Genomic DNA, 23883 nt, shown 5'->3' with positions numbered 1-23883 from the left:
ATTTTGCATTTGCTTCAAAATGCTGGCATAGCTGGAAGTGTAGGGAGAAAAAAAGATGCTGTAACAATCTCATTGTTTAGTGTCTGACAGCCTGACTAGCTAAACATCTGTTTGAAATATTAATAACTGTCAGATGGGAACAGCTCAGGGGCTCTGTACAGTTTCACACCATCTGTTTGTAGAATAAACACACTTACATGCGCACACACTTTAAAGCATTTTGTCTGAGTTCTATATTCCTGGTCTGCTACTGCTTACATATGCAGGCTATAGGAAGGTAAGAGTCTGTGTGCTGATAGGAGCAAGTTGCTGGAGAAGACACAAAGCTGGGAGGCCATTTACATGTTATGCAGCAGACTTGTTTGCCACTTGTTGGCTACATGTTTCCTGATGAGCCCCTTTAACATCTGAAAACAAGCAGGGTATGTGCAATTGGTAGCTCCAGCCAATCACAATTCTGTAGCACACGTATAGTAAATGTTCCTGCTTATTTACATACTCCTCCCCTGTCAAAGCATTATTATATTTACTAGAAGACAGGATGTGAAGAACCTACAAACTCACCAGTCACATATTTAACCATGGTGACATAAACACATCCACTGACAGCTTGGATTTTATGTCAATATTCAGCTTTCTAAAGAATTCTAAGTTTTTATTACAGCCAACTAAACTTAAGGGTAAGGGCATTTTGTAAAAAAAAAAACTTTTGGAACATAAGAACATAGATGAAGGCTGTTGGATCAGATTAGTGACCCATCTAGTCCAGCATAGTGTTTCACACAATGGAAGCTGATATTGTCTTCTTCTAATTTTATCTTTCTTCAGTGAGCAAGATCCGGGTCCAATAGCACCTTAAAGATCAACTAGGTTTCCAGGGTATGGGCTTTCCAGAGTCAAAGCTCTCTTTGTTGATATGGACTGAATCTTGCTTTTCTACTACAGTACAGACCAACATGACTACCCACCTGAAAGTTTCTGAAACTGTCCTTTTTAGGATAGTTTCTGAAGAAGTGAGCTGTGGCTCATGAAAGCTCATACCCTATCACAAATTTTGTTAGTCGTATATAGGTGCTACTGGATTCTTGTTCTTTTCTATCCTTTTTAGGTAAATCGATCTCTCTTGTGTGGAAATATAGAATCAAACTGACTCTTGCTTCTCTCTTTCTGTATCAACTTCAGCAGTTCATGCTAAAGCCAACAGGCCTTAAATTGATCCCACAATGTAGAGACACTGGGAAGATACTCCACTCAGCCAGCTTCTGAGGAGTTTACTGAGTAATATGCATCTGCAAGAGTCTTTGTCATAGGTGAATGATTTCTGCTCAGGTAAGAATACTTGCATCCAGTTGGTCACCTCAGATTATAATGAAGGGTTCAAAGTTCATAAATCCAGCAAGGGGCAGCGAGACATACACACCCTGTCCCCATATCCAAAATAGGGTCTCATATTTAGCCAATAACATTAATTGGCTTAAAAACTCATTTTTAGTTATGCTAATCCAAATCTGAGAAAATCTGTCGGATATATATTATCTCATTTAGGATGCCTCAGCTCACCAGTAGGACCTTTATTTGCCTTTTTCGATTGAAGCTGATAGATTTTTCTAACATTCCTTTTGGACTGCCTGAACATTGTGTATCATATATTCTGGAGAAAAAAATGTACATTACAAAGCATACTGAACCATAGTTGTTTAAGCAGATGAAGATCTGTGGGTCTTCTGCTTACCAGAACCTTCAGAACTATGGTTCCCATGGTGACATTTTCAAACAGGCTGATGTTGTACATAACTTGGCTGAAAATGGGACGGTTATCATTCTCATTGATGAGGTTAATCTTCACTCGTGCAAAGCCAACATGGTCTGGCACACTCTCATTTGCAAACAGCTGAGTGGAGACAAGAGGAAAATGATAAGCATCAAACATCATTTGTGCAACATTTTTTAACAAGAGAAAGGCTGTAAATGCCCCTTGATTTCCTGTGATAGGCTGTTGCAACAGTAACAAGCTTTTGGCTGGCAGGCCATGCACTCAGCCTAAAATACATTGATGACAAAGGTTCCCTCAGCCAGAAGCTGTAATCTATTTATTAAACTACTACCCTCTTTCTAAACCACAGTTCCAAGATTTTAACCAATATTTTCCTTCATTAATTTGGATAAGTAAGAAATTAAATGTCAGTCTCCCAACTGCAAGAGTAGTATATGAACCACGCTTATTGAACATCATCTGGAAATCCAACCAGTTGAAATCAGAAGATAATTTTCTCAGCAATTTTGAAACACTCAACTGTTTTCAGTACTTATAGGCACCATTGGGAATTTTTAAAAAATCCATGGAAACTGTTGAAACTTCTACACATCCCGAAACAGAAGGGTCTACGAATTGGGGGTTGAGCCACAGCCCTACAAAATGTGAAGCATGCAGTTCTAAAAAAAGTATATCACATGATAAGGATATAAAATCAGCTATGGAATGGCAAATGGCATATTTATAAATATACATTGATTATAAAAAATAGCAGCCCTTGGAATATCATTTCCCTAAGTGCAGAATAAGTCATTTCCCTTTGTCTTAAAGTACCTATCAAGAGAATAAAATTGTCCAATATTGATTGTGACCCACAAAAGTATTAATGCTCCAGAGATCATGACACAAGGTTTGTCACTCTTTTATCCTGTAAACTGCTAAAGCTGTAGAAGATTTAACCCAAGAATTTACATTTCTATTTTATACCTTATATTGCTTTTGGAAGGCAGGCTTTATTTATGCTTCCTTGCTGGTATATAAAGGCCCCACTGTCAAGACTAATAGCAACAGAGGCTGCTGGCATGATGTTTACAGAGCTGCTTTGACTTTCTACAAATTTACAGCTCACCCAGACACTGGGATAAAGCTCAAGCAGGCAGCTGGAAAGAGCTCCACTGCTTGATAGGTGCATTTAAACCAAAGTTTTATGGAACATAAAACTTTTATCGCTCCAAAGCATAAAAAGGGAGGGAGGATGTTCTATTTAAGCTTCTGCAGCTGGGGCCCTAAATTTCAGAAGATAAGGATCACAGCAGATCTTTTTTCATATTCTCCTTCCTTTTTTGGTTAAATTTAAATTCAGGCAGAACAGACTGCACTGAGTGAAGTAGCAAGTGCTATGGAAGTCCCTCCACACATGTCAATTGCTTTCATCCCCTACTCTTTACAATTTTGATGTACCACTGTTTTGCTCCCAAACCCTGATATGCCAATCTGTGTTCCTGTTATCAAATACCATGGCAATAGGGATGAGAAGCAAAACTAAATCTGGGAAATCCAGATATGGGTTTCAGGGATTCCTGAAATCCAGAAAAGATTCTCTAATCCAGTTAAGACAGATCAGGGAATCCTGGATTTGTTTGGCCATTATTCTCTGTGGGGAAAACTATCTGGGAGCTATCAGGGGCATTTTTAAAGCAGACTCTTACTAAATTTGTAGGAAGCCTACTCCTCACCGTCCTTTAAAGACTCCCCAAGTTTCAGGAATATTGAACCTCAAGGTCCAGTTCTATGGGCCCCTGAAAAGGTGCCCTCAGCCACTCTCCATTATTCCACTAGAGGACTATTCCACTAGAGGAAAACTATCTGAGGGCTATCCAGGGGGCTAGGGCTGCCATTTTTCAAGCAAACTTCACCAAGCTACCCAGCAACTCTTCATTGGTTCCCATGGGGGAAATATTTCCAAGCATGGTCTCAGGCAGAAACACACAGGGGAAAGGCTGCTAGTGGTCAAAGGCACACTCTCAAATGCAAGAGGAAGCCCGACAGAACCAAAGTGAATCAAGGGGACTAACCTTGAACCAGAGAATCATGTCAAAACAGAGAATTTGCCCCAAACCAAATTGAAGCAAGGGTCATTGTTGCAACTTAGCCCAACTGAACCAGTGTCACTCGGAGAAGCCAGGCAGAAAAGGAGAGCTCCTGCATGGATTGGCCACTCACTCCTTGCCTCACTCCCTCTCCCTCTTCCCCTCCCCCTCTCGGGAAAAAAGCTGGAGAAGCCCAGGAAGGAGCCAGCCAGAGGCTGAAGCCACATTTCCCGATGGGAGTCTGACTCCAGGTTCCTGGATTAGATCCTAGATACTCTTGATTTAGGAAAGCCGGATTTAGCTGGATCAGAAAAAATCTAGCTTTTTTCCAGAAACCCGGTTCTGGATTAGAGATGGGCACGAACCAAAATATGAACCAAAATTCATGACGAACCACACCGGTTTGTGGTTCGCGAACCAGCAGTTCATCAGATCCCATTTCTGACAAACTGTCATGAACTTTAGGCTGGTTTATTTGGTTCGTTTTTTCGTTCGTCACTGCAGACAGCCTGGTGCCGATCAATCAGTTTCCTAGGCAACAGGGGATGGACTTCCTGAAGACCTTCTGCTGACGCAGAAGTGACAGTTTTCTGACCTGGATGTGACATTTTCACAAACCAAATGAACCGTTTCTCAAACCGGGTTGGGGGGGGGCAGTTTCGTGAAAGTTCATGGTTCGCAAAATTTGACGAACCACTAACTACATGGTGTTTTTTTTTCCTGGTTTGTGCCTATCTCTATTCTGGATTGCACATGCCTATGTAGCAATTATTGGATAAATGGTAAAACCTTGGAATGAATACCAGATTATTACGTTGTTTTCCAGTAGGTATTATGCTATTGCATACTTGTTAAACACATGGGACACAGAACTGTGGGCCAAAAGATTCCTCCTCTTTACATTTCAAAAGGTAATTGGCCTACAGCTGCTTTTTAGTCTCATTTATTTACTTACATGCTGAAGCTCTAAGGGCATGAGATGCTTGCCTAGCTTTTTTGTGCAGTTTCGGCTAGAGGCATGCCAAAGCTGAAAACTGACGTGGACTGAGCCCTTGTAGAGTGTGCTGTTATGTGCAATGAGTGTGGTTGTTTAGATTGATTATAATACCCCTAAATAAGCCAATCTATCCAATTTGAAATAGTCTGTGCCTAGAATTTCTGGACTTTTCCAGGCTCTTTAAACTAGACAAAGAGATTAGAGTCCTTTTGGAAAGGATCTGTCATGTAATCTTTAGATGTCGGGAAGAATATCAGTAAGACAATGTCCTGGTTCAAGTGAAAAGCAGAGACGATCTTTAGCAGAAAAGGGAAGCTCAGAGAGAGAGCGGCCTTATTTGTTGCCTTGAAATGCAATTCACTCACCCTCCTAGCTGAGATTATGGCCACCAGAAAGCCTGCTTTAGCCACTGGTACATTAAGGGAGCAGGTAGCTAGGGGCCCAAAAGGTTTATGCATAATTGAGGTGAGAACCAAGGAGAGACTCCACTGGGGCATCAGCCTGGATGCTGGAGGATATATAAAGCAAACAGTTTTGGCCACTGAGAGCTGCTGTGTCCTCCAATTATAATGCTTTCTGCAATATGGCAGAAAGAGGAGCAGAAAAAATAGGGACAGACAGAAGAGACTGAAGCACCTGAGGAAACATTAAGGAAATGAGCAATGCTTCCTATCTCTCACAAGCTGACTTATTCCGTTCCCTTTGGTTACTTACAACTTCCAGTCATTGAAGACTTTACTGAGACAATTAGCCTCTTATTTTCGTTAGGACCTTGCACATACCTGATATTTTGCTTAATGTTCCTGATGTACCAAAAGAGAATTGCACTTTTAAAGTTTAGTTTATTGTTACAGCCAGAAGGCTTACACAAGAAATACCAGTACAAAATTAATGTGTTAACATAAAAACAAAGTGTGATTTGTTACTTTCAACCATATTATTTTAACTTTTACCATCACCAGAGGCTGAAAATGGAGACAAATTCCTGTTTCTAATGGGAGTGCTCTTGCAGATCATTCCCATGATAAATATTAAAGTGTAGAACATGTTATACTCAAGTCAGATGGCAACTATCCTGGAGTATATTCAGTGAAAGGTCCAATGTATGCAGAAGCTCCATACAGCTGCGTTCCATTAAGCATCTGCCTGCTCTAGCACACTTATCACATGACCTAATCACACCATGGCTTGGCCAATGGCACAGGGACCATAAAACTTGTGAAAGTATGCAAGCTGCATTTTAAATACTTCATATAAAGTGGCACACCTGGAGAGGACTAAAACATGACAGCCATATCTTAAATAGATGGGGAAGGAAATTCTGTAAAGGGACAAAGGAAAAACATTGAGGGATGGATTGAATATTTATTTGCTAGGAAAAGGAGGGGCAGATGGAAGGATATCTAAACTAGACCAGTAGGATGAGGGTACATATACACATTTTTAACTTTGAGTCTTTGGCTGGTGCAGACTACATCTTACAGTGTGAGGTGGCTTGCTGTTATTCTCTCAGCCTCCCACTCCCAAATATACAGTTAATAACATTGGTTTACATTAGAGGGCTGTTTAAAGATTGCTTGAGATAATGAATGCGACGGTCTCTTCTCTTGAAACACACCCAATAAAAATGATAATTAGCTTCTATCAAAATTTTACCATGCTATTTAGCACACAAAATTACAGGAGGAAATCATTTGCAGATAGGGAATAAAGTGTCATCAGTACGTTCTCAAAATTGAGCACTGCTATTTCTTTTCATCAACTCATTTGAGGCTGGGGATATTCTGAACAGGTATCTGGAGTTTGTAATGGGTTGAATAGGTGCTAGTAAATTGAAAAGGTCAAGACAAGGTTTGACTCTACCGATGGACGTCCAATGGTTACCCATACCTTTTTATCAATTTCATGTGGTATACCAGTTGCAGCCTTTCTGGAAAAAGTTTGGTCTGCAGTTAATTATATATGGTAACTTTTAAATTGGATTACTTCAATGTGCTATGCAGGGACCTGCCTAAAATGACTGTTTAAAAACATCATCTAGTTAAAAATACAGCTGTGAGGCTATTAAGCAGAATACATAGGAAGGAACATTTCTTGCCAATACATAAGGCATTCCATGGACTATGAATCTGTTTCTAGGAACAATTTAAAGTGTTCATTTTGCTTATAAGGCCTTAAACCATTAGGGCTTGGAGTATCTGAGGGCCACTGGCTCCTATATAAATCTGCACGATCATTATTGACCCCCGTTTTCTGAGATATGGTACACGTCTAACCAGAATAGGACCTTCAGTGTTGTTTGGAACTCCTTCCCTATACCCATTTGCCTGGTACATACTCTGATGAATCTTAGACATAAAGTAAGAATTCTGTTACTTATCTAGGCACATGATGGTAGTTAAGGTAACTCATAAAATACTTTGCTACTATTTCAGTTTGGTGGTGGTTGTGCTTTTAGTTAGTACTGAATATCTTTTAAAACACTTTGAATACATGAGTTAATATTAATATTTTTGAATAACTGTTAGTCACTTGAATCACATTCTGCTGTCAGATAAGACTTCAAAATCTGAAACAGGATACTGGATTGTTTTGTCCTTTGCTGCAGACTCTGAACCAATAGCCTAGCAGTAATCACACAGCCAATCTGATTCCTATCCTGTAGCACTTGATCCTTCTTCATAGTATAGAATAGATGGACAATATCCAACCATTTTCAAACCCTGCTCTTCACACTCCCAGTTGCCCATACAACCCTCAAAATAATTCTTACAGCAAATTCATAGCGGGAGATCGCCTCAAAATCCAATGGCACTGCAACTCTAATCCTGATGTCTGCTTTTCCTTGAATTGACGTGGGGGAGATGATGAAATGGTTGGAGTTGTTTCCTACCAGATAAACTTCAAAAATGCTGTTGAGCCCCTGAAGAAACAAGAAAAACAGGAACAGGAACATTAAAGCAGAATAAACATGAATCTATTGTTTTTGCACAAAAGTGGGCAATCCATGCCAAACACATCAATAAATCTAGCTAACTAACTAAACAGAAGAAAAGTGAGCAGAACTCAGACCTGGTCTAGACATGTAGCAGAATGAGGTAGTAGAACCTTGAAGTGGTAGAGTGGACTGTACCACTTCAGACTGCAGTTGAGAAGAACCAGAGTCTTAATGTTTTCCATGTAAATACTTCAAGCAATTTTTTTAAAAAATCCAACATACCAAGGAGAAATGTTCTCACCTAGACTTTTGCATGCTGCACTATTGTGCCACTTATACAGAACGTGTTCAATACTTGTCAAGCCAATGAGTAATTGTTTATAATACTTTAAATGTATAATACTAATATTTAATATTTTCATGCAAACACATCTATCTTTTCTGTGGATGGCTCTCATTGCTCTACATAGATAGGTACAGGACTACCACATTCTTCACTAGAAGGTTTAAGATAATCACCTACAATTATTTACAAGTCTTCTCAAAGCTGTTCTGTAGTTGTTTCAAATCCCAGTGTGCTCACCAACTGCTTCCCTCAGCTAACTGCCTTTAGAACCTGTAATGGAACCTTGGCTTTGGAACCTGTGATAGTTCCTGTGATGGAACCCAATGAATCACCACAGCAGTCATTTTCCAAGCCTTGGAAATTAGAAACATTATAATATATAAAGCTATTTTATGCATATGCAAGAAGACAACAGAACATAAGATGCATATCCTTCCCCCAAATATATCAAAATAATCTGCCTATTTCTCTCTTTTGTTCACTCGCTTGCTCGCTCATACACACACACACACTGCACAAATAAGGCATGTACAGTAAAAATGAACAGATAATCCATATTTCTGAAAATCTCCATGCACTGGATTTTTTTCTGGAAGTGAAAATAATAATGGCACAATACCTAGAATCTACATGTTAAGACTGGCCTTTTGTATGGTTTTCATTATTAGCACAACTTTTTGCCGCATCTATAGTAGGGTATCTGGGGGAAATTCCTCATGGTGCATGTATTTCCATATGAAGAGAGGAATGGGATGCCATTAAAGATTTAGTGCTAATCAGGGCTTTTTTTCTGGGGAAAGAGGTGGTGGAACTCTGCGGGTTCCCCTCGGAGAAAATGGTCACATGGCCGGTGGCCCCGCCCCCTGATCTCCAGACAGAGGGGAGTTGAGATTGCCCTTCACGCTGCGTGGAGGGCAATCTCAACTCCCCTTTATCTGGAGATCAGGGGGCGGGGCCACCGGCCATGTGACCATTTTCAAGAGGTTCCGGAACTCCGTTCCCCCGCGTTCCTGCTGAAAAAAAGCCCTGGTGCTAATGCTAAAGCTGTAAATGATCACGCTACATCATATGGACCAAGCCCATGCTTCTGTAACCTCATTGTCGGATTACTGCAATGCACTCTATGTGGGGCTGTCCCTGAAGATAATATGGAAACTACAACTGGTCCAGAATGCAGCAACCCGACCACTATTCGGGGCTAGCTGCTGGGAAGATTTTGAAACTGCTACACAAGACTGCCAGTTTGTTTCTGAGTTTAATTCAATGTGCTGGTCATGACTTTTAAAGCCCTTCATGACCTGGGACCCACATATTTAAAGGACCTTCCATATGCCCCAGTGTTCCAACAATGATCCTCAGGCAGCCATTTGTTGGCTGGCCATCTAGCATCAATAAAAACCCAGACCTTTTCCATCATGGCCCCTGCTGTGTGGAGTTGGCTCCTTGAGTTGGTGAGTAGAGTTCTCTGTTTGGAGATATTCAGGAGGCACTGCAAGTCTTGCTTATTTGCAAAGGCTTTTGAAGGGGAATGAAGGGCAGGCATCTTTTAAGGTGGGAAGGAGAGATTTTAGCTTGGTTTTTAATTTGAAAATTATTTTGTAAGCTGCCTTAAACTATGTGGAAAGACGGGATGTAAATGTTTTAATAAATACGTAATTAAAGCATGACACGTATTTTGATTGATTGATTGCCTAAATTTCTCACTAAGACTGAAGGCAGACTATAGAGTGTAAGTCAATATTCTTTTTTTTAAATTTTTTTTAATATATATATTTTTATTTCAATTATTAACAAAACTGTTTACAATATGAAAGTGTAAGTCAATATTCAATGAACAATACAATCAGCTATGGGTTGCACAAATATGAAAAGCATAAATTTGAAAACACACAAATCTGAATACAAAGGTGAAACACTGTTTAAAGGAGCATATCTACATCAACAGACAGCACCCAGCAGTATACTCTAAATAAACAAATAAATCATGAGGTGCCAATATATTTCCATTGGAAACTACTTCCAAGTGAGTGAGGGTCATGATTTCTATCTTAGGGTGAATTTACATAATATTTTTACTGCCATCAAATAGTGCTTTCTGAAATCACAACACAGTAATACTGAAATGCCAGAAGAGTTCCACTGTGTTCAGGACACTAGTGCAATCATGCTTTAGAAAACAACAAAATTTTCTCAATCACAGGTGGTTATGAGGTCCACAATCACTAGAATGAAATTAAAGGAACAAGTACCAAAGGTACTCTGGGTCTATATCCAGTGTTCACCTACAGAATCTCTTTTCAGTACCACTAATGAGCTCCAGAAGATAGAATAATTTTTTTAAAGTTTCTCTTCCATGTACACAGTGTATTTCTTGTCATTGCTGAGTAAACATAGCCTGCCCACACACTTAGGATAAAGAAACAGGAAGTCTAGGCAAGTTTGATCCCCCACTACTACCTCCTTTTTTAATAAGAAAAAGGTACTGCTGGTGCCTATACTTCTCAAGGCTGAAAAACCAACAGCAGAACATTAGATCATCTTAAAATATTGATTCCAAATGAAATATACAAAATCAGTTCACTAAAAAAAACAGCTCCTAGCACCTTATTGACACAAAATATTAGAAAATGTACTAAAAGCAGAGGCAGCAGCAGCAATAGATCTCAAACTGAGAAGAGGTGGGTAGACAAAGGGATTCTGTCCTCAAATACTGACACTTCAGGACTCCATGCCAAACACTGTGCTCCTTCCCAGAGCCCAGCCCAACTGAGCACATTACAATAAAGCTGAAAAACCTGCTGGAGCTGAATTTCCAATTTTCCCCCAAATGGAGTCAGTCTTGTTGGAAGGAGGGACCAATTAAATGCACGAAGGGGCACTAATAGCAAAAGCTGGCTGAGCGTGACAGCTGAGAAGCAGGTGACATGGCTAGAGAATCCCCCTTTCCATTTCTGCTTCCCTCCTCCTCCTCCTCCCAACCACATCCAACAATAAATGTCCTAGAATGCAGCAGAAGATAGCTGAAATAATATTGAGATTCATACAGTAGCTGAGGTTAGGGTAGCACTTTACAGACAGATTAAGGTGACCATGTTTCTGTCCCAGTGATCTAGCAATTAAAGCAAGGCTGACAAAAAGTATTAGGGAAAAAAGGCTGTTGCAGACAGGAAGATAACGAGGAATCATTGTTCTTCAGGGAGCATGGAAGGCAATGAGAGTGGTGCAACAAGGAGTTAATCTCTTTAAACTGTCATCATTACAAAACATGAAAGACAGGAAGTGGCTGTGCAATTTCCTAACATGACTACAGAAGATTTGGAAAGGACAAGAATGAAATGCATAAATAGGCTACTAGAGGGGCAGAAAACAAAGGAGGGAATGAAGTTTAGGAAGCTTAACATGGTTTCGGTCTTCACAAATTTGAGGGAGGCTAACCCACAAACATTGGCCCATGATAGAAATTTCATGTCTTTAAACAGATTTTAAAAACATCCACATGTTAGAACCCATGTCCTCATTCCACAGGTGGAAGTGCTGTACACTAATAATGAAGCACTAGGGAGGTGCAAAAAGTTCACAAGGGGTTACATCCCTGCTTGGAATATCTTTGAAGAAGTTTAGGGTGTTTGAGTCCCAAATATAATTAACAGTAAAAGAAGCAGGGTCCAAGTCCTGCTATAGCCTCAGTATAGATTCTTACCCATTTAGAGGTGTAAGATATGGTAGTGAAGGAGCAGCAGTTGACACTCAGAAAAAAAAAATGAAGACTATTGATATAGTGCAGGAAAAGAAGCTGACTAAAACCAAAGTTGTCAGTGGAAGTGAAAACAGGAGATTCCCACCAGAAAAATGAAAACAGTGAAGCAGGTATGAATGGGCCAAATAAAAGACTCACAGTATGCACCATAAATGAACCTTGTGCTGCTAGCAGAACCATCTGTGCAGCAAAAAACAACCAAGGGATAAAACTTAAAAAGTGGATTACCTTGCCAATGGATTAGTAAGGGTATCCTCCAATGATGAGGGTCCCTGGCAGCAAAGGAGCAAACAAAAGGGCAAGACATGGATCATCACAGTGTGTCCCAAGGCCAAATAGCCCATGCCTCCAATCAGAGTATCTAGGAGTTAGCAGCACCACTTAGTTGAGGAAAATGTATTGTAATGACATGGAGCATTTACAGGAAAACAAAAGTCAAAGAAAGGTAAGATATGTCTAGTACTCTAGGTGAAAGCAGTAATAGTATGACAAAGTCATTTTGCAGCAGACCAGGAGCCACTTGGAGATACATCCTCATAGCATGGCCCCCACATCACAGGGGCGACTCCTGAGATGGTACTAACTCTTAGAGTCACAGCATCACAAGAGTGCCTTGGGAAGAAGAGAGCACTGAAAGCACAAGAATAGTGCACATATGCTCTATCTAGGAATGAAGAAAACAAATTTGGGTATCCCCTGACATGTGCAAATTACACTGACCAAATCCTGCCAAGATGACACATACAAGTATGCAAGATCACAGAAGTACAACTGTCAAAGTGAAAAAAACTGAACAATCTTATTAAAATGTGGATTGACTATGACTGAAAAGGCAAAGGAAAAACAGGGTGGCTCTTACCTGTAATTGTTATTTGAATTGTCTTCTATGTAGGGACACATGGGATCTGTGCATGTGCAGACCAGCTGCAGATGTTCCAAAACTCCTAGAGGTGCTGCCAGTGTAAAAGGAAGGAAAGAAAAAGAACACACAGCAGGGAAGAAGGAAGGGATGTGTGCCTGCATAGAAGACTACGCAATGAACAACAGTTACAGGTAAGTGCAACCCTGTTTTTATTGTCATGTCTTTTGTGTAGTTCCATCTGGGAGATTAGCAAGCTAACTAACCTAGGAAGTGGGCGTGAAGCTCTTTGATGGAATAGACTCTCCAGGTCAGCCACGCCCACAGCTGCGTCCTTTCTGGAGTCCACATAGATGGCATAATGCTTGCTGAATGTGGATGGCATAGACCAGGTGGCTATCTTACACAATTCCACTAGAGGGATGGTCAAGTTGAAGGCTGATGAGGTGGACTGAGCCCTTGTAGAGTGTGCTCTTATACGCAAAGGGCATAGTTGTTTAGATTGTTTATAACACTCCTTAATAGCCAAACTATCCAGTTTGAAATGGTCTGTGTGGCAACCTTCAGATTCTTTTTGGGCCTTTTAAATGAGACAAAAAGCTTAAGGTCCTTTCGGAAAGAGCTGTCCTGTCCAAGAACAAGCACAAAGCACATTTAACATCAAGAGTGGGCAGCCATAGGAGTAGGGGAAAACACTGGTAAGACAATGTCCTGATTTAAGTGAAAGGTGGATATAACCTTCGACAGAAAGGGGGGGCTCGAACAGAGGACAAACTCATCTGCACATATCTTAATGAAAGGCATGTCATGTTTTAGAGCTTGTAATTCACTCACTCTCCTAGCCACCAGAAAAAGCTATTTTAGCTGTCAAAACCTTAAGGGAGCAGATAGCTAGGGGCTCAAAAGGTTTATGCATGAGTGAAGTGAGAACCAAGGAGAGACTTCACTGGGGAATTGGCCTGGATGCTGGAGAATATAAGCCCAAATGAGCCCACTGTGAAGCATGGGAGTGCTCTCAGGGTGGTGCGATGACATTCAGTGACGTCAGTGCCTGGGAGGCCAATTCCCTGCCTCCCCCCGGCTGCCAGGTAAGTGATGACAGGGGGCAAAAGGTTGGAGTGGGGTTTACCCACTCGCATCGAGGAAATGGGAATCCTAGATTGAGTCCTAACATGACTAAGGTAATCTAAAACAGTGACACAGATTAAAGGAACAAACATACACTACAGTTGTAGGCTGTGAAACCCACAGATATCTGAAGGAGTAAGCTGAACTCACAAAAGGTTATATCAAATAAATGTTAGTCTTTAGAGAGCCACCGGGCTTTTATCTTATTATATCAACATGCAAACTGCCATTGGAGATGTTCAATGGCTTCAATTCATAACACTTTGGCCAATAGCCTTTATGCCCCAGGATAGGGTTAAAATGCATTTCATGTTCCCTTCAAAGGGGATGGTAAAAGGATCATAATGATCTGGTGATTAGCAGCTTGAAGGAAAAAATTGCAGCTGGGGAATTCTGCTTCTCACATAGGCTTACAGCTTAGAGCATTCACAGTCTACAATGATTGAATTAAAGATGAAGTGTTATTTAATCTGCTGGCCATCAACAACAATAACGAGGACCAATGGGATGAAGTATAGATTTGGTAAAGAATTGCAGTAGAGGCCCTGAAAGCAGCCAATTTAATGGAAGTTTGTATGTCAAGGACTTCTTGTCCTGAGGACCCGTTCCAAGTAGAAACATAAGACATCCTTTAAAAAGATGGGTGTGGATTTTATCTAAACCCCACCTTTCAGCCCCAGTGGGGACTCAAAGTGGCTATAACATTTTATACCTTTCCATTCCATCCACACAAAAATCCTGCAAAGCAGGCCTAGCTGAAAGAATGCGACAAGTGCAAGATCATAGGCAAGCCTTTCAGGCAGAATGACATTTGAACCTGGATTTCCCAAATCTTAGCCTATTGCTCTAACAACTATACCAAACCAGCTCTTCTCAGAAATGATGTCGTACGGGAATGACTCAAGAAAATGGCTGAAGACAATTAAAATAAGAACTTTCTCCCAGTACTATCAGTTGTAATGCTGAGGAGTCTGTTTCATATTTTATGTTAGTCCCAGGATACTAGAATCAGGAGCAGTTCCGGTGCAGGTTTTACTCATGGCTATGTAAGCTGGCTGAAGGGCTGACATAGAAGGCCACTGCTAGGCCTTGTGTTCTTTTCTTAGTTTCTGCTAAAGAAAGTAACTCTGTGTTGACAAAAAGAGGACCCTCTGCACATTCCTAAATAATAATAATAATAACTGTGCTTATATACCGCTCTTCTAGACAGATTAATGCCCCACCCAGAGCGGTGAACAAGTTAATGTTATTATTATCCCCACAATGCAGCTGGAGAGCTGGGGCTGAGAATGTCTTACCCAAGGCCACCTACTGAGCTTATGGCAGTAGTGGGATTCAAACCAGTACAGTGCTGATTCACAACCGAATCACTTAAACCACTGTCTGCTGAATCTTACAGTAATGAGACAGAACCCTGGGAATAGCCAGCACCATTCCGTGGTAGGAAAAAGGGAGTGTGCCTACATGAAACAGACAGGGAAAACACTTCCTTCAAAAAGTACTGGAAATAAAATAAGGTTTTAGATACCTGTAACTATTGTTTATCGAGTTCTTCTCTGCAGGCACACATTGGGACTGCACAATGTGGGACTGCACAGAAGAAAGAAGATGAACCACTGACACTCAACTTCCCACAAAAGGAAGGCTAGGAAGCCTCTGAAATATTATTTCTCTTTAACAGGCAAAAGTAGATTGGGTCTCTGGAATCATGTCCATCACTTCCTGCAAAAGTAGATGACTTTCATAATAGTAAGCAGCTGTGGCTTTTCTTGGACCTCAAGAGAAGTGATTTGGTTGGAGGAGGCACAATAGTGCTGAACATCAAAAGAAGCCCCCAGCATGCATGGAAAGGAGCTGGGCTGTTTAATTCCCCTCCAGCTGGGAAAACAGATCAGCCTGTTGATATTTGCTATCCCTAATTATGCATTACTCCAGTGCCTCAGCTTCCCCATGTGAAATACTGAGAACAGGAATTCATCTGCCCGTTGGGAAAAGTAGTGTATTTTCCTCTCTTATTTATTTCATCATTTTTGTTGTTGTTTCTGCCCCATGCTGCTCTTTGCTCATAGTTTACAGAAGCCTTTGAACCCCCTGCAGATGGCTAAGAGCAAATCTGAATATTCAAATTGTTATCAGCTGCCCACCAGAAGGGACTGGCTTAGGCTGGATCACAACTATCTCCCCCTGACACACACTAGCCTACAGGAAAAAGTGGGGAGATTTTGGAAGAAGATTTTTAAACATTGTTTTAAAAGGAAATCACTTCCTCCTGCCTTAGCCTGATTTTACCTGGGATATTATGTGAGAGATGTGGAATAAAAAACATGGAGAAATAAAATCATTGTCAGCACAGAACATGCAAACGCACTGGGAGAGACGTGTGTAAAATCTGAAATGTTTGCAAAACAGATCCAATTAGTTGCTGGGCATTGCAAGTATATTACCATCTACAACTGCACATCGTGTTCCCAATTCAAAAGCATAAGGAGTATGAATTAATGCAGGTTTGACACATTGCTGTGCATCACATGCACAATTGGCTTAATTTCACAGCCAGCAACTTGTCCAATTAAACTACTTAAAAAAATCAGTATTTGTAAAACTGCAGTCCTTCCAGGACAACTTAAATATGTGGCCTTGACCTCAACAGTGGTAATTAAAATATTTAGGGTGTCACACACACATAAACACAGCCCCAAAGGCCCCTATTCTTCTAGGGCTTTTACAGCCAGAGGGATCCATGGGAATCTCTTCACACACTCAAGTAAAATTCAACATTCTATTATCCTCAAGAAATTTCCTTACAATACAGCTCTACAATACTTACAATACAGACCTACCTGGTAAGTTATGTCAGCTGGGCTGGCAGAAGGAGCACATGAGTGTGCTGCTGGTGAGTGTTTTTCCTTGCCTTTCCTAAGCTTCCAGGTATAATTGACTGAGGCTTGCTGTGAGTGTGTGTGTGTGTGAACAAGGGTTGAGAGGGAGCTGGTGCTTTTGACCTGAGAGTGAGTGGTGAGCATAGCTTGCAAAGGAAGTGGTGTTTTTGTCCCTGGTGTAGTGTGGGTAATTGAGGAGAGCCTGTCTACTTGGCAGTCATTGCTACCACACCATCTGCTGCCGCCATTGTGTAGCAAGGGCTATGAGCCTTTGAAATGTAAAGGCTTCCCCCTCACCAGAAACAAGGTTCTCCCTCTACTTTCTTTTATATATATACTTCTCTTATTGTGTTACCACCTTTGCTCATATGAGACACTAGGTCAGTTTTTTGGGGCCAGGATTGCTCGCAGAAAGTGGATTTCAGGGAGAAAAATCTATTTTATAGCAGTTATAAGAAATTTTTTTGGGTAAAAAATGATGATTACTGAAGTTACCTGCCAGGGGTGTGTTATGTTTGTCTTCCTCCCTGCGGACAAGAAGATCTTCATTTGTCCTAAGTGCAAGCTGGTAGTGTTACTAGAAGAAATAGTAAAGAGCCTGGGGAAACTGATGTGTACCCTTCAAGAGATCAAAGAAGGAGAGGATTTCATTAGCAAAAGTCTTCAGGCCCTGCAAAGGGATGGAGAAAATGGTAGAAGAGAAAAGAAAAACAGGATATTTTCCTAATGAACTTCCTCAGAGATCGGCAGCACAAGTCAGAAGGCAAAGAGCAAAACTGCACTCAGTGCCACTGGAGTTGAGAAATCAAGTCCAGGCCCTGGCTGACATGACAGAATCACTGGCAGATGTACAACAAGGGCCTGAAAGAACAAATAGGGATGCCATGGAGATACAAACAAAATAGCATTAGAAGGAAAAAGAAAGTCTTGGTGATTGGGGACTCTACTGAGGGGTATGGAATGTCATATGTCCAGGTTTGATCCCACGGCCCGAGAGGTGTATTGCATACCAGGGGTGAAGATCAAGGATATCACAGACCAGATGGCCTATCTAGTCAAACCAACAGGCCATTACTCATTTGTGATGGTCCATGTGGGAACAAATGGCATGGCCGTGAATACCACTGAACACTTTAGTGCTGACTATGAAGCCCTCAAGAGGCAACTGAAAGGAATGAAGGCACAGATAGTATTCTCTTCAATCCTGCCAGTCAGAGGAAGAGGAAGGCAATGGGAATAAAAGATTATGGAGGTGAACTGTTGGCTGTGTTCATGATGCCAGCAGGAGCTATTTGGAATCTGGGACTGTAAACTACATTCTTGAAGATGGCCTGCTAGTATGTGATGGACTTCACCTGTCAAGGACAGGGAAGAATGTGTTTGGAAGGGGCCTTGGGAGGTTCATCAAGAAGGCTTAAACTGACATTGCAGGGGAATGAAGACAATTGGCATAGGAATTTCAGGGAAGAAGGAGAGCAAATAGCAGAGGCCTAGGAAATGCAGGTCAAAGAGTGGGACAGTTGCAAGGCTTCTGATGCCTATATACCAATGCCCAAAGCCTGGCAATAAGGAGGAACTTGATCTACTAATTCAGACAGAAAGATATGACATAGTAGGCATTAGTACGCAATGGGATGAGTCCCATGACTGGAATACAGTAGTGGATAGGTAATAGTTATTCAAGAACAGGGTTGTAGAGGAGGTGGAGTGGTGCTGTATGTGAGGAAAGAGCTTTATTGTTAGGAAATACTGGAAGAGAAGATTGACAACCCAGAGGACAGTGCCTGGGTGGTTGGGGGTCTGCTACAGACCACCTGACCAAGGAGATGAGGTGGATTCTGCCCTCCATGAGCAAGAAACACATTGTAGTTTGGAAGCGACAAGGGGCTTGGTCATACTGGCCTTGATATTAACCAACAGGAAAGAGTTGGATGATGGGGTAAAGGTGGTGGGGGAACCTTAGGAAGAAGGAGAAACACATCCTCCTGTAATTCCTTTTGCTGTGGGGTACCAAGGAAGTTTGTAGCCAAACGTGAATGTTAGATTTTAGAAGGGCAAACTTTGATAAATTTAGAGATATGATGAGAGTTATTCCATGGACAAGAATGCTGGAAGGGAAAGGAGTGAGTGAAGGGTGGGCTTTCCTTAAAGATGATCTCTTGCAGGCTCAAGCTATCACCATTCCAGTAAGATGGAAATGTGGTACAGGATTTAAGAAGCCAAGTTGGATGAACAGAAGCTCTGTGATGAGCTAAGGAAGAAAACACAGATGTTCAAGAAATGGAGGAAGGAAATGCATCTAAAGAAGGGTATCTAAGGGAACTGTAGGGCAGCTGTCAGAGAGGCCAAAGCTCAGAATGAGCTGAGTCAGGCTAGAGGAGCTTGCCATAACAAAAAGACATTCTTCAGATACTTGAGGAGCAAACGGAAGGTGAAGGGGGCAATGCCCCCATTGCTGGATGAAAATGGAGAAACTCTGTCAGAGAGAAGGCAGAAAGGTTCAATGCGTATTTTGCCTCAGTTTTCTCCTTGAAGGAGAAAACAGACCCAGTTAGAGATGGTAGTAGGTAAGGCATGGCTTCGGGTTTGCTGGTTGACATGGGCAGAGAAGTCATAGAGAAGCACTTTGCTGCACTTGATGTGTACAGATCTCCTTGGTCAGATGGGATGCATCCAAGAGTGCTTAATGAACTTTCAAAGGAGCTTGCAGACCCTTTGTTAATCATCTTCTAGGCCACTTGGAAGACAGGTGATGTGCCAGAAGACTGGAGGTGGGCAAATGTCATTCTAATCTTCAAGAAAGGGAAAAAGGATGGTTCTGAACTACTTGCCAGTCAACCTGACCTTTGTCCCAGGGAAAAAAACTGGAACAGATGTTAAAAGAGTCAATCTGCAAGCATCTGATGGACAACATGATGATAAGGGAAAGTCAGCACAGATTTATCTCCAACAGGTCCTGCCAGATCAACCTCATCTCTTCTATGAATGAATGACAGACTTACTGGATTGTGGGGATGCAGTTGATGTAGTTTATCTGGATTTCAGTAAACTTTTTGACAAGGTTCTTCATGATGTTCTGAAAGGTAAACTGGAGGATGATGGACTAGACTCTAGGATGGTTAGATGGATAGGATCTGGTTCAGGCTGTTGTAGTAAGTCATCCATCCATATTACAATTGTGAGGGTGACACTTGACAGGACTGCTGAAGCTCTTATTGCCAATAAAGCTGCCTCGTGTGATTTTTGAGGACAGATTTGTTCTTTTTGTCCACTGGGTATTTCAATACGTTGTCCCCATCTTTTGACAGCGCTGCACTCAAGTGTAGTGCCACTACAGGAGCATTCACTAAGGGGACTTTGAGATTGTCCATGGCCTCATCAGGCAAGGTATAAAATCTCTTTGCAAATGATTGCAGAGTAGACCCATAGGCGGAAACGCACTATTCCTAATGTATGACTTCATCAAAGTTCTCAGGAAAAGGACAGCTGGACATCTTTTTGGGTGGCTTTTTAAACCTTCTAGCATCCAGAGTGGGTGAGGAGGCTTTTGGAGTCTTTTCTTGGCTGGGAAAATTTAAAGTGGTAACCACATTTTTAAGCAGCCTCTGAAAGTGCTCTGGCTAGAACATCCTGGCTGAATTGTCCTTCGTATCTGACTCTGCCCCTGACCACTCTTCCTCCTCTCTATCTGATGTCATGATAGCGGAAGGGTTAACTGACACAGAATCCTCCATGCCAGAGTCTTGTCTTGGGGAGAGAGAGCTCCCTGAGCGCGTCCGTGATGCTTTGTGGGCTGAGGAGGGGATGGGGATCTGGTTCTATCTGATCTGCCCCTCTTAGTGTTTCTATCTGACTCCTTAAAATGTTTACATATAGTCTGCACTCTCTCTGGAGTTGATAAGACAGAAGAGTATGAGGACTCCAGGGCTGTGGGAAGAGTGGAACTGCGTGCTTGGAGCCTTTTTCTAGTCTCAGTACGTTCACCTGCTGATGATCTGTCGACCCCTGCTCCCTCTTGATCAAGCCCAATTTTCCTCCCCATTTCAGGGAAAAAGGTATTAATGTTGGGGCCTGCAACTTGTGAGGGGTTCATCCAGGCTGACTTCCAAGTCTGCATCATCCACTCCATAGGGGGTGGTCCAAAAAAAATGGCACGCTTGCCATATTCATAGCTCCTGACATAGCCGGCATCCCCTGAATGGCCATCTGAGCTTGCCAGAAGGGGAGGAAACTTGTTAGGAGGTCCCAATTCTGGGGTTTTGACCCACCAGGAGGGGACGGAAGGGGGCTTGAGCCATTATCTGAGGCATCAACTCACCACCCACAGGGCTGTTAACGCTTGGTGTGAAGGCATTTCAGTTTGGCCTGGCAACCTCTACATCACAGAGAAGCTGACCCTCCTCGCCTTTCCAATCCTGTCATGCCATCACCAACAGTAAGGTAGATTTGATCAAGGAGAGATCAGAGGCCTCTGAAAGTTCTGATTGGTCAGCTTGTATGGCAGTAGAGCCAGCATCTCTCATTTGCTTATCCCCTTTGCCCAAGGCCTCAGACGGGAAGGGTTTTTCCTTCACACCATCTCTCTTCCCCATATACCCAGGGCCCTGGGTCATTTGGGCGGGGGGTGTTACTTTCCATCGTTGTCCATCTGTGTAGTCAAGTTTTCCTGCATTTTTTCTCAAGATAGTTAATGTTAAGCTCAAGCATCCTCCTGGAGTGGCAGGGCTATTCAAACTGGAGGGATGCACACACACAATCCCAGAAGGCATAGACAAAAATTTGCATAGCCCTGCCTGGAGCAAGAGGAGGCGTGACCTAACCAGTCTGGATGCCTTTCCCCACTGAAGTGGAAGATACTAGCTAGACATTAGGAAAAAATTCTTCACATTAAGAGTAATCCAGCAGTGTAATTGGCTGCCTAGGGATGTGGTGGGTTCCCCCTCATTGGCGATCTTCAAGGAGTGGCTGCACAAATACTTGTCAGGGATGCTTTAATCTGTTGCTGCATTGGGCAGTGGGTTGGACTAGATGGTCTGTAAGACACCTTCCATTTGTATGATTCTATGAAACTAAGTTTGTACCCTGCTCCATTAGCACCCCTTAGCACTGCAGTAACTTTTACCCTAAAACTATGGTTCCTACCATTGGCAGGAAAGGTCATAAATGATAAGGACACTCTTTTTGCCTGACATTTTAGGTTCAGTTCCACCCCAAGTAGGCTCCATCCTCCATCATGACTCCTGACAAAGTTCACTGGGGTCAGCTCCATCCAATGGCTGTCCTCCACTGCTACAAGTCTTGGCAAAGTTCAATGGATGCAGTCCTACCCCAGCACCACTCCACCACCATCATGACTTTGGATTTTGTGTCTCACCAAATAATTTTCTCACAACTCTTAAGCATGTGCTTTGGATAAGCCAATATAAGGACCCCCCTTTAATTTTTCACCCCATCATCCTTCCCTTTCTGGTTTGCCTCACATCCCTATCCCTGGCTCACTTGGTCATTCACCCTCCCCCCCTCCAGGCTCTTGTTGTTCTGGGACAATGTGACACTCCTCTTTCACCCCCTCTCCTCCTAGCCTTGCTTAGCTAAACCTAAAATCCCATTCTGTGCTTCTCCTCTTCTCATTTCCTTTTGTAGCGGGATCTCTTTCACAGTCCCACAGCATCTTTTTTTCCTCCCTCTTCCTCTTCTTCTGTACATGCCTTGGGGAGACACCACACATACATCCATGAATGGGCCCTACTTGGACTAGCCATGAGTGGACACATCTAGCTAAGAAAGTCCTGTTCCACTAGCCGGTGTTTAATTACTCTCTATTGTACCCTCATTTGGTGTGCTTGCTTACTTTTTCATTGCATTCCTCAAACTTTATTTCATTGCACTACATTTGGAGATGTACCCTCATATTCAATAAAGTTCAAATTTAGCTCAAATTAATATAGCCTCAACATTGTGTCCATATATACACAGACTTAGGAACTCATACCAGAGTTGGGAGGCATAAGAGTGCCATATGTCCTCCCAGTTCCTTGGTTAACAGGGGTATCTCTACTAAAGAGTTTGCAAATGAAACAATTCTTAGTTGTTTCTACTAGAAAAGATTTTATCATTCAATAATTTTGCCTTTGTGAAAAATACAAATGCTTCAGTGCTTGTTCTTATGGAGAAATGGCCAGAAGTCCAATACTCAAAAGCAACCACAAAATAATGATGCAGCTTTTACAGCCAACACTTTACCTCTAGAGCAATAAACCTGCCTGACATACCTGCTCAGGAAGGAATAATTTTCTTCAAAGCCAGGATTTCAAATCCAAAGCTGGTATTTCAAACAAATTAAGTAAACTTCATTAAAATTTCTTACCTGAAAATACAGTAATATTTTCAACTGTGGTGGTGGAAAGATACAGCAAGGCTTATACAAATTAAAGTGGCTTATCTATAAACTGAACTGTACTGTAACTCTAGCACTGTCCAGTAACGCTAATGAGCGCGGAGCATGCAAGGTGTAACAGCAGCTTAATACATTTTATGGCAATGCAATTAGAATGAGAGGCATCACCCTATACAAAAAACAGAAGTCATGCTGATACAAGCTGCGCACACAACACTCATAGCAGTGACAGTGCAGAAGCACTTCAAACATTACAAAAGGGTCAAACCCATTACCGAATCTGAAGAAGCTACATGGGTGCATTTCATTGAGTTTACACAGTCTGTACACAAATGTCAGGAAACTATGGGCAATGTGACTTCCCACTGTGGGCACACGGAGTGGCTATGGAACAAATGCAGATAGGATTGTCAATCGCCAGGTGCAGCCTGGAGATCTCCCAAAATTACCACAGATCTCCAGACTACAGAGATCAGTTCCCCTGGAGAAAATGGCTGTTGGGAAGGTGGATTCTATGGCATTAAGCCATATATTGTACACTGCCTAAATACTTAAGCGCAAACCTTAACATATTAAAATAGTTAGAAATTGGTTACCTATTTGGATTTCGAGCTATACTTTAAGAAAGCTTTCCAAAATGCTGTACTCAGCCAAACAGGTAATCAGCCAAATAAAAAATGCATGTCCTCCTACAGAACAATGTTTTATTTGAACTGTGAGGAAATACTTTGTAGCAGGG

The 23883-nt window shown here is 41.8% G+C and overlaps 1 protein-coding gene across 1 annotated transcript in view; it reads right to left on the bottom strand.

Moving 5' to 3' along the window:
- The window catches only part of CDH23 (cadherin related 23), an 819524-nt gene that overhangs the window by 372479 nt on the left and 423162 nt on the right, over positions 1-23883 (bottom strand). The window contains exons 13-15 of the mRNA XM_054983948.1: positions 12602-12607; positions 7614-7763; positions 1733-1891 (exon numbers count right to left, since the gene is read on the bottom strand). Coding sequence (XP_054839923.1) covers positions 1733-1891; positions 7614-7763; positions 12602-12607 — 315 coding nt within the window. The remainder of the gene's footprint in view (positions 1-1732; positions 1892-7613; positions 7764-12601; positions 12608-23883) is intronic.

This window comes from Eublepharis macularius, chromosome 6 (assembly GCF_028583425.1).
Source record: "Eublepharis macularius isolate TG4126 chromosome 6, MPM_Emac_v1.0, whole genome shotgun sequence".
Classification (NCBI taxonomy): domain Eukaryota; kingdom Metazoa; phylum Chordata; class Lepidosauria; order Squamata; family Eublepharidae; genus Eublepharis; species Eublepharis macularius.
The sequence above is the reverse complement of the archived record's forward strand: the minus strand, read 5'-3'. Positions and strand labels throughout refer to the sequence as shown.